This window comes from Octopus bimaculoides, chromosome 13 (genome assembly GCF_001194135.2).
Source record: "Octopus bimaculoides isolate UCB-OBI-ISO-001 chromosome 13, ASM119413v2, whole genome shotgun sequence".
NCBI lineage: Eukaryota > Metazoa > Mollusca > Cephalopoda > Octopoda > Octopodidae > Octopus > Octopus bimaculoides.
Genome location: NC_068993.1, coordinates 1438840 through 1450907, shown reverse-complemented (window position 1 = coordinate 1450907; position 12068 = coordinate 1438840). Strand labels below are relative to the sequence as shown.

Below are 12068 nucleotides of genomic sequence, written 5' to 3'. Positions count from 1 at the left end.
AATGACCATCCCAAAATACTACCATATATATATGTATATATATATATCATCATCATCATCATCATCATCATCATCATCATCATCATCATTTAACGTCCACTTTCCATGCTGGCATGGCTTGGACGGTTTGACTGAAAACTGGTAAGCCAGGGAATTGCACCAGGTTCCAATCTGAAACATTAGATGATACAATCCTAAATATACTGTGTCTGAATAAGCGACAGGATAGTCATGGTTGGAACATCTTTGACCATAATTCTGCTGGATTAGAGGTGACCTGGGGCTATACAGTAATAATGAATATAGCCATGGAGAAAAAACAGAACATTTGAGATGTGGATTGTTGGCAGATTGAACAGCATCAGTTAGAAAGAGAGGATAAGAAATACAGAATGGCTTGGAAAAGAGGAAGTCCAAAGACAGCTGTTGCGAAGAATCAAGTTGAGAAAGCTTTCATGTTTTGGACATAATGTAATGCATTATTTCTGATGGAATGGTCGCTGCTGAAATACTTTTGACTACAGGCAGCTGGATCACAACTGTCCGAGAACAACAGTGACAAGAAGGAAGGACACATTAGATAATGTACTCCTAGATACACTGTGTCTGTTTAAAAGATGAAATAGTCTCAACTGGAGCACTTGGCTATAGGTCTGCTGGATCCAACAACAACAACAACCACAGGATTTATTCCATATTGATAAATCTCACATCTGTCTCAATGAATAAAGTTTCCTGTTATTTTGGTCAATCAGTAACATTTACGAGGATTTTGTGTCAAAAGTAATGCACAAAATGCTACAACTTTGGCTTTAACTCACAAAGTTTGTTCAAATTGCATGGGTTGGTTGGGTGATCCTCCCTCTTTTGTAATTCTTCCTTTTGTTGTTCTTCATTGCAGGTAAATAATGGGTTCCGAGCAGAAGCAACATAGGAACCATCAAAGAGTTCTTGATGAAGGAAGTGGAGTGGATCTGTGGCATCCAGAGAAGGCAACAGGTTGTTTCAAGAGAGGACACTATTGAAAAGAACAATGTGCACAGATGGATGAAGTTTAAAGAAGGGGAAAAACCAACATTGAGGACAAAACACACAGTCGGGGAGCATCAATTGTGAGTCTGACATGAATCACCAGTGATTGAATGAATTGATCCATGCAGACAGATGAGGCACCATCTGTGAAATTTCTGCACAACTGGACTGTGGTCACTATGCATTTCAGAAGATGGCAGAAGACTTTGGGTCTTGGAAATTGTGTGCCAATGGTTGCCTCAGCAGTTGATGCCTGATTTGGAGCGAAAGATGGAAGTCTGTTCTGATCTACTGGATGTGTTTAAAGCCAATGAAAACTTTTTTTCTCCCCTGGTGACGGAAAATAAAATGTAGAAACAAAGGCTAATCCAAAGAATGGTGCCAAACCTCTTCTCCCAAGTCCTAAGAAATTCAAGAGCTGGTGACCTGCACAGAAAGTGATGGTGACTTTTTGGGAATGACAGGGCATCATTTTCCTTAATCTTCAGGACATGGCTGTACCTCGAACTGTGAGCATTGAGACACTCAGAAACTTTAGAGAATCCATTTGGAAGAAGCGATCGCCTGAAAATCCGAAAAACAAACCCAGTCCATGTTGACAATTCCCACAGATCTTTGCAACTGATCAGAGAATCAGAAAACGGAACTGGTTTCCATCCATTGAACAGCCTAAATCTGGTGCCGTCTCATCATCTGTTGGTTTGGTCGAATAAAGAACAGTGTATGAGGAAAAAGATTTGATGATGCTGATGAAGGGAAAGAATTTATGAAGAAACGAGTACAACAGAGCACACCTGAACATTTTGGTTCAAGAGTTGGAATTAGTAAAAGCACAAGTGCATCAGCTGTGATAGAGACCTTTGTATAGTGGAAGAATCAATCAACCAACCCCTGTAATTTGAATGCCCTGTGTCAGTTAATAAATGAAATTATGCCTATTTTTGCATTACTTTTGGTTGAACAATTGTACAATGGATCTTGGTAAGTATTTCTCTGGCACTTGGACCCTTCATATTCAAGCAGATTCAATTTCTTCAAGGCTTCTGCTTACCAAATATAATCCAAGATTGTGGTGGAAGGCTCTTGGTCAATGTGTCAAACCCTTGAGATTGAGAACCAAAGTCCTTAAACACCATACTCTGTATTACAAATGATGAAAAGCAGCAAAGGTCCTTCCTAAACCCTTAGTTGTTTTAGGACTTTCAGCATCAGACACCCTCACCAAGGTGACCCAACTGGTGTTGATTGAGCCCTAGCTTGTGTCCAGTTAGCACTGCCCCATGGTAGCACTGCTCTTTCCAGGGATCACACCTGATCTACAACTACTTTGAAGTGACACCTGTTGCTTTCACAACCAATCCAATGGCCTTCTGCCTACTGGCCCCTGTGATGCCAAGCATAGTGTAAACTTTGCTGAGGGAGTGACCTGCAAACCCTTTGCATCCCACCTCAATGTTATTACATCTTGCTTTGTTGTCATAACTACACAAAAGCTCTCATCATATTTCTTCCTCTTACTCTCCTCAATCTGGATCTACCAGGGAACAGAGAGTTCCAACAGAACCAGATACGCACACGCAGATGTTAAGAAAACTATCATATTGAAATGATTTGTTTGTTTATTTTGCATGTGTTGTTCTTCACTGTTAAACAAATTCATTACCAAAACAGTGTTTAAATGGCCAGACACCCTTCCTGACAACTCTTACTTGTTTACATGTAAGGGATCTCTTTCTTCACATGTGCAAAGTCAATGGAAGATTTGGAGTCGGGACAAATGATAACAACAACACGAGTTTTAGAGAAACACCAGTTTAAATGCATACACACACATATTTATATGACAGGCTTCTTTCAGTCTCCATGTACCAAACCCACTCACAGAGCTTTTGTTGGCTTGTGGCTCTAGTACAAAACACTTAGCTAAGTTGTTGCACCCTAGGATTGAGCCCAAAACTATGTGCTTAGGAAGTGAATTTCTTAACCACACAGCCAGGCCGATATATATATATATACTTTATTTGTGGGTTAACAAGGGAGCCAACGGTTTCTTGTGAAGCAATCTTCACAATTGTTCAAGTGTGCCACATGGAAGTGTTGATATTTGTCTCCATTTTGGATGGGTATTGCTATCCAAAATGTGTGTGTGTGTAGTTGGGTGATAGATACACACACACACACACATTATATATATACATATCATCATTATTGTTTAATGTCTGTTTTCCATGCTGGTATGGGTTGGATGGTTTGACTAGAGCTGGCAAGCAGAACAGGCCCACTGGGTTCCAGTTGTCTGCTTTGGCATGGTTTCTACGGCTGGATGTCCTTCCTAATGCCAACCACTTTACAGAATGTGCTTTTTATGTGCAACCAGCTCAGGTGCATTGTATCTTTGGTGGACTCCTACTTGTACACTAAATTCCTTGCTATACTCATTGCCAACCTTCACCTTACTGACAGCATTCCTGTACATGACTTATATGGCTTTCACCAACCACTCATCTATCCCCAGCTTCCTTATTGCCTACCAAATGAGGTGAGCAGAGGACTCTATCAAAAGCTTATATGGGTGTCCCAAAAATCACTGATGGGTTTCAGTTTTTAATAACTTCCTTAACTTTACAAATAAATGCATGAAAATTTCATACAATATAAAGGAAATAAAGGAAATTAAGATGCACAAGTGGAAATTTTGCAACACCACTACATCACATATGAAAAATGACATTGCTTCAATGGCAACCATTTTCGGTTTCGCATACTTGTGCCCTTTCCAAAACTTGCGCCATAACACCCTCAAGAGTTTCAGACCCCACTTCTCTGATTTCTCTATTGATGTTCTCCTTCAGTTGCATCAGGGTCTCTGGTTTGTTGACATAAACCCTCTCTTTCAGGTATCCCCACTAGAGAAAATCTAGGCTAGTCAAGTTTGGGGAACGTGAAGGCCATTCAAGATGGGTCAACTGCTCATACCACAAGAGAAACAACACAGTTGCTACGGCAGTGCTTTGGAGATAGATAATAATCTCCCGCCACGTCAATGTCAACTGGTCTTCACGTTCCCCAGACTTGACTAGCCCGGATTTTTTCTTGTGGAGATACCTGAAAGAGAGGGTTTATGTCAACAAACTGGGGACCCTGATGCAACTGAAGGAGAACATCAATAGAGAAATCAGAGAAGTGAGGTCTGAAACTCTTGAGGGCGTTATGGTGCAAGTTTTGGAAAGGGCATGGGTGTGCAAGGCCGAAAATGGCTGCCATTTAAGTGATGTCATTTTTCATACGTGATGTAGTGGTGTTGCAAAATTTGACTTGTGCATATTAATTACCATTATGTCTTTCATATTGTATCGTAATTTCATGCATTTATTTGTAAAGTTAAGGAATTTATTAAAAACTGAAACCCATCAGTGCCTTTTGGGACACCCTGTATGTATATATATATATATATATATATATATATATATATATATATATATATATGTATGTATGTATGTATGTATGTATGTATATCAAAGTATGTAGTATTGTGACTCAATTTCAGCTGATCTTATCAATCAGTTTCACACTGAATGTTAGATAACTGGGCAGTTATCTAATACACATGTTCTTCAGGGATAGCAGGTATGGAAAAAAAATATGGAAACCACCCTTTAAGGGTCACAGTTAAGCACCATTTTCTCTGGCACTGTAATAAGTCAACCAAATTTTATTTCTTCTTTTTTTCATCCTTTTTCTATTGATGTTGATCCAGTAATCAGTCACATTTTCACTCTATGATAGAATTTTCCCGAATCTATCATTGATAATTCATTGATATTTGTTATTTTTCAGGCTGTGGCAATCCACTGTGCCCATGGAAAAGGAAGAACTGGTACCATGATTGCTTGTTATCTGATTAAGTATCACAATCAGACAGCCAGTGAAGCATTAAGAAACATTCGGGAATCAAGACCTGGTTCAGTGGAAACTTTTCAACAAGAAGAATTAATTTATATGTTTGAAAACCAACACAACCTGACAAAAATGCAAAACAAAACTGAAGAATCTCGTTAGAAATAACACCATTAGAAACTAATTAACTCTAAAATTCACAAGGTCTAGAAACATCTTTTAGTTCTTCTTGTAACCAGTTTTAGAAGAAGGCAGGTTATATTTTCATCTTTCCAACTTTTCATTTTTTTTTTTACCATTTTGTTATTTATTCATTTTGTATAATTTTCATTTGAAGTATTTTTGCTCATGTAATTTCAACTGCATATCATTTATAATGTCTTGGCAGTTATTCTACTTTTGATTTTCTTATATTCAATTTTGCTTAATTTTTTGATCTTACTAATAACAATTTATCATCAAGTTAACACATTCCGATTGTAACTTGTAAATTTCCATCTTTCACAAAATGCTTCAATTTTATGTAAAAATGATATTAAAAAAAATATTTCTCATCATTTGAAGCTGTTTTTGAACTTATCATACAGCATTTGTTGGTCTCACTCGTCTTGGAGAGCCTACAATGGCTGTGAGCTCAGCCTTTTTGTCCAGATCAAAATATTGAAAGAATAAGTTAGAATAATTTCACAATTGATCTTAAGTACTTCAGAAGGGATATTTTTGGTTCACTATCTTCTTCAACTCTAAACTTGGATGTGTGTTGTGTTCTAGAACAGATGCACATGAACACCAAGTCAATGAGTTACGTGGAAGCATGGCACATGTTTTGAATTCCCACGTTTTTGTAAATTTAATATTTTTGACTGAATTACAAAAGACCTGGCTATTATTAAGATTAGTTCATCTGTCATTGTTGACGGTGACCAAGGACCTCAGATGGGAGACGAAGATGGGGCACGGTATGTCTGGCTGTGGTCAGTCGGTCTGATGCATGCTTAGAAGGCTTTGCTGCAGGTTGGGCACCAGTGGTCAGTTAGGGCTGAAGGCAAGGAGTTGGCTCTGGACTTGTGTAGTTAGCATTTTCTTTGTGTCCCTGCCATTCTATTCTGTTTGTAAAAGGGTACCATCTCTGTTGGTGCAGCTTTGCCAGGCAGGGCAGTCTTGTGCTTGCATTTCTCAGGTGTTGGGGTTGATCTCAAAACTCTTTGGTGAGGCTTTGAATGTATCCTTCAAGCACTTTTTCTGGTTAGGAGAAGTGTTAGAGATCTGGCTAGGAGACTAGTTACAGTTCTGGCTAAGAGAATTACAAAAGATCTAGCTAGGAGAATTGTTAGAGATCTGGCTAGGAGAATTACTACAGATTTGGTTATGAGAATTACAAGAGATTTGGCTGGGTGAATTGTTATACATTTAGCTCGGTGAATTGTTTCTGTTACAAATATTTTGTTGTATTTAAACAAGAATAATTGAGGTTTTCTGTTGAATTATATTGTTAAAAATGAATGCCATGATTTGAAATCATCCCAGTGAATATTTTTAAAAAGTTGATCAGAAATCATTTCCATTTGAATTATTTGTAAACTCCAGTTTAAACTTCTCTTTCATATGAATAAAATGTATTTCAAACAGAAATTACTTGTTAACTTGAGAAACTGATAAACAATCTATAAATGTTTTAATTGATGATAATAAAGAATATGTTTCAGAAATAAAAAGAAACACGAGAAATAATTATGGTAGAATTAATTGTGGGGATTAGGGAAAATATTTGAGGCTGACTAGCATCGGTTGCAACTACTCTTCATTAATTTCCCTCCAATTCAACTTTATCCTGAAGAAGGATTCTGTCCAGAAGATTGGAGACTCCACTCCTGCCATGGCAATTTCACTGAACTCTGCCGATTTAATTAACATTGGTTGGAACTGGTGAGGTGGGGATGGGGATGTGATTGGACAAACAAGGGAGACAACTCCAAAGGTTTGTTTTTATCAACTGAAGCATTAACTTTGCCATAACTTACACTAGTAAATAACTCAAGTAATTTGGTTGGAATTAATTTAAGAGACAAAAATATTTCCTTGATGGAAATCTAGTAATCTTGATATGCACTCTTCGATTTTTTTTATGGTGTTCCATATATATATATATAGCTTGAACTAAAGTTTCTGTAATGAAACAAGGAGTTTTGGAGTATTCTTGTCACTGTATATACTCAGGTACTCCAATACTCCCTATAGCTTTCTTGTGATTTCATCAGATCAAAGATTCCAAAGTCATTCATTTGAAAGAGTTGTAAGTAAACTTGGAGCAGGAAATGTATTTGTTGAGTTTATCGACATGAAATTTATGTTTGGTCTACTGCCTCTGTATTGTTGAATCTTAGCATTGAGCACTGTTTTGTATATATGTATGTACAAACATATATTAACAAACACACAGGTGCGCACACACACACACACATTTATGTTTACACACATACTTAAATATATCACTTCACCAAAATGGTGTGAATTTACATGGTTATTTAAAGAAACTTAAATATTCCAAGTGAGAGATTAATGAAATCTTGCCTTCTTTCCATAGTCCTAATCTGTCGTCCAGTTTGACACCCCTAACACATCCTTGGGTATCTTCAACAGAATCCATTTTGTTGCAAGCATTCACATCAGATCTCTAGTCGGTCGATAACATCATGTTACCATTCTTAGAGACTCTGATGCAGGTCTTGGATGCTGCCTTTCCTACTTGGGTAGAAATATAGATGGTTAGTTAACACTGGTTGCCTGAACCATTTTGGCAGACATCTCTTGAGAAACATTACTTATGGATGATGATGTTGTGGCTTAGTTTCACGTCAGCCTTCATATGACTTTCTCAGGCATAGCATATCTAAGACTACATTATCTATTGTGTCACCTCCCTTTTTTTAAGATGTTATTTTACTGGTTTCACTTAGTGGACTCTGGCCATGCTGGGGCACAACCATTGATTGATTTTTAATTCATTGTATTGATCCCAGTACAGATGGGTTGGTGTTTATTTTATCAGTCTCTATTTATCAAATCACTAAGTTACCCTTTTAACATAAAGGGACACAACTTGACACCGGTTTTACACCAGTAAACATACACACTCACACACACACACACACAAGTCCTGTTTCTTGTTTATGTTTGTCACAACTCTCTTTGTCTTGCCAATATTTCTTCAGTTTTATTGTGAATTGTTAAAGTAAACCACATCCACTTTGTTTATTGTGAACCAACAAAGTTAATTAGCAATGCATTAATTAGTTGTTTTTAAATGGTTACCTTTTTGGGTTTGTTGTTAATTCCAGTATGATGGTATTACTGGAAAAGTTAGTTTAGATTGTCAATTCTTTGAGCTTGTTGTATGCAACATGAGGTAATGTTAGTTAGTGAGGTTAGATGTAGGTAGAATGAGTTCAAATAGAAGCTATGGTAGTTATTAATTAGTATCAATAGAAGCTGGTAACAAGATTGTTAATGAGGTTCTTGTTATCAAAACGATACACAACAGTTCCTAGTCTTTTTCCATTGTGATCCATTTTGCCAAATTAATAATCTTTTCTTTAAATTTAAAAATTACAGATTTAAAAAAAAAATTGATAAAATTGACATCTAGGAACATTATTCTGCTTTTGTTTGCAGTACGTGTTGTGGCTTTTATGCCTCTCTGTCTCTATAAACTTTTGTCATCATGGCTGTTTCTAATTTATTCTATATCCCAAAGTGGATCATGACCAATAATTTGGGAACTGCTGATACTAAAGAATATGAACATTTTATTAAAAGAGTTGCACAAAGGATTGCAAAAGAGGGAGAGAGTAAGAAGATTTATTTAGTCATAGAAGTTTCAAGAACTACTGAAGAGTATTTTCTCTCTTGAATTCATTCAAAGATCTCATTGGAACTGTATTTCTTTAAAGAAAAATAGAAAAAGAAAGTAGTTTTAAATTTCATTGTTACTATAGTTTCAAATATTTACTCTCTTTATAGTTACTGTGAAGGCACATGGTCTAGTGGTAAAGGTGTTGCACTGACGATCGCATGATCATGGGTTCAATTCCTGGAACAAATGTGCATGTTGTGTTTTTGAGCAAGAGCCTTCATTTTACATTGCTCCAGTCCATTCAGCTGTAAATGGGTCCCCCCTCCCCTGCAATGAACTGGCATCCTGTTCAGGAAGAATGTGGGCCTGACCCCCTACCTACATTCAGAAGCTACAAAATGCAAGGAAGTGTATTGTAACCAGTGGTGTGTAACAACATCTGATAGTCTTGCCAATACACTGATACAGTTATGTAGTCATCATAGTTTCATGTATCTATCTCTCTATAGTGTTACTATAGTTTCATAGAGTTCCACTCTCTTTAAATTTGGTTTTTAAATGTTATTCAAATAAAATGTGTTATATCTTTACCAAATTAGAAAATATAGATTGAGTTCCACTTTACTGAAAGTTTCCAAGGACCAAATTGTGTCTGATAATTCTTCAGAAATCCATGTCATTAGCATTGTTGGAATTACTTCTCCTTTCTTACATACTTTGCACCAGAAAATAGTTTAAATCTCAATCCTTCATATGGAATAATGTCTCCCTGTGAAGAATGATGCATGAACAAATGGTTTGGCCTTTGCAGTTTGTCTTGAAACAAAGTCTTTTCCTCGACTTGTGAATCTTGCTCTTTTGGACAAAATGCTGTACAGTATTGAGTCACATCAGTTTCAGCTCTGAGTTCAAATCATGTCAAAGTCAACTTTACCAATCATTCTTCATGGGTTGATTAAAATAAAGTTCCAATTAAGTATTAAGGGTCAAGCTAATTACTTAATTATATACAATCGATTATATCCGTCCCCCAAAATATGTGGCCTTGTGCCTCCCTTAGAAATCAATAACTATGTTGCTTGCCCCCTCCCCCCTCCCACCACACATCCTTTCTGCTCAATTTTCATAAGGCAGAAGAAAGATAATCAATAATAAGTTAATACTAATTATTCATTGATTTCAAGAGAAGAAATGGGGAAGCTAATAATAGGTGGGGTTTGATCATAAATTAGTGGATAGTGGAGTCTTGGTTGATTTACTCCAATCTAAGTAATCTGCAGTGGTGGCCACTGAGAACATATCGATGTATCTGTGATAACAATACAGTGTTCAAAAACACTGAGTCTGTGGGGTACAATAATTGTTGTTGTTGTTGAGCCCCCTCCCCCCTCCAGGACAGACCTTTTGGTCAAAGACATTCAAGTTGCAGTGATCTGATCTTTAATGCATCCAAAGCTACAATATCCTGGATGTATGGGGCTTCTTTCATATTTTTAAAGACAATATGAGGTGCTTTGCCTGTTATTTCTAGCATGTCTAGTGAGCATGTAATGGCTTACCCCTGCCTCCTCAGTTCATGGTTTACAGTCTAAGAACTGCTTTGATTGGAAAAGATCAATGAACAATATGTTGAGATAGTTAGGATTGATGATCATGTTTAGAATGTTATCGTTTGAGTCCTGCCATGGGTTGTAGAAATGCCAGAGCAGTACTGGCTTAATTTAATAACAGACCTGTTGCAATCCTAATTCCACTAAGCTGCCATATTGCATCTGTTAATCTAGCTTCTGTACCCACAGAATGTTTAATGAAATAGTTTGATAAATCTTATATGACACTACTTGGAAATATTTGTAGTAAGATCTGAAAACAACCAAATGAACTATTTGATACGCTAACTTGCTATGCAACACTCTTGAAATAAAGCAATTGAGTTGAGTTAAAATTTAAATTAACATTAATTTTTCTCAGCTTTTTATCCTGCCATAAAATGTCTAAAATTCTAAAATGTTTATTGTTTAAAAAAACAAAATCAAACATGAAATATTTTGTTTTGTACCTTTTTAGTATAAAAATTGTATTTGATTGAATATGAAAAACAATTTTCCTTTTGGTAAAAAAAAGAATTTAGGTTTTCTCAGAAAAGTTATTTTGTCTTGTACTTGATTCCAAAGCCTTCAATATTCCAAAATATTGAGTTCTTTTCACAAATGAATCAATACAGAAGTCATATTTTTCAATATAATTATGTTTTGAAATAGAATTAAATTCTTGCATATTTTAGCAGGATTGCACTTTTTTTTTTTTTCAGTAGAATTATTTTATATTTAGTTGTTTTTATATTCAAGTATTTACAGAAAATTTATTTTGGCTAGAATTACATTTAACTCTAAACTTGACCATTGTTTTATATGGCACACGCTGTCTCATTGTAGAATTGACATTTTATTGGATTAATCAGTTTTGGAGAAATATTTGTATATTATATCATTATATACAATTCTTGGTCATAACAATGGCAGCAGGCGGTGAACTAATGGTGGCCTGTTAGAGATGACATTACTTTTAGTTCTGTTTGTTGCCAAATATGAGACCAACAGAGATTTCTCGAATGACACATGTCTGTTGGTACAAGAACTTTGGTTGGAAATATTGTTTTGTTTTCTCTCTTTGACTGAGGCCAAATTTTAAATCTTGCTCACCAGTAATATAAATGGTCTTCTGAGCAAGAACTATAAAATCAGGAAAAGAGAAAAACATTCCTACCATAATGGCATTTATTAAAACGTTTTTTCGTCCCTCCATGTTCTAAGGGAATGGCCACAGCACATGGGGGTGATAATGAATTGAAGCTTTCGGCTGCAACTGCTGAAATATGTTACAGAACAAAACAATTGTCTGCCATCTGCAGACAATGTGGGATAATATATCATATTTCTCCTGGTCAAAGAAAAAAAATAATAAATCCTTTGATTTTATTTAAGTTTCTAATTCATAAATCTATTATTAATGATTTTTTATTTTCTTCACAAATAATTCTTCTTTTTATCTGTAATATTTTGAAAAAGTTGTTACAAACTCCATTCTCTTTTTATATCAAAATAAGACAATCTTCCAAATGTCGAAGTTAGAAATAATTACCATGGCTTGTCTTTATCTTTCTATGTTTTCCCATTGAACTGTTTCACCTGTACACTATTCTTTTGTAAGTTCATTTATTAAAAATTGGTTGGATTCTTTATAACACAACTATTTTTATAAATAAAAAAAATTCATTATTTACAAA

General features: G+C 35.8%; 1 protein-coding gene across 2 annotated transcripts in view; it reads left to right on the top strand.

Moving 5' to 3' along the window:
• The window catches only part of LOC106868066 (dual specificity protein phosphatase 23), a 50770-nt gene extending 38702 nt beyond the window's left edge, over positions 1-12068 (top strand). For both annotated transcript variants that reach the window (XM_052972297.1, XM_014913177.2), the window contains exon 6: positions 4870-12068. In XM_052972297.1, the coding sequence (XP_052828257.1) occupies positions 4870-5091 (222 nt within the window). In that variant the 3' untranslated portion in view covers positions 5092-12068. The remainder of the gene's footprint in view (positions 1-4869) is intronic.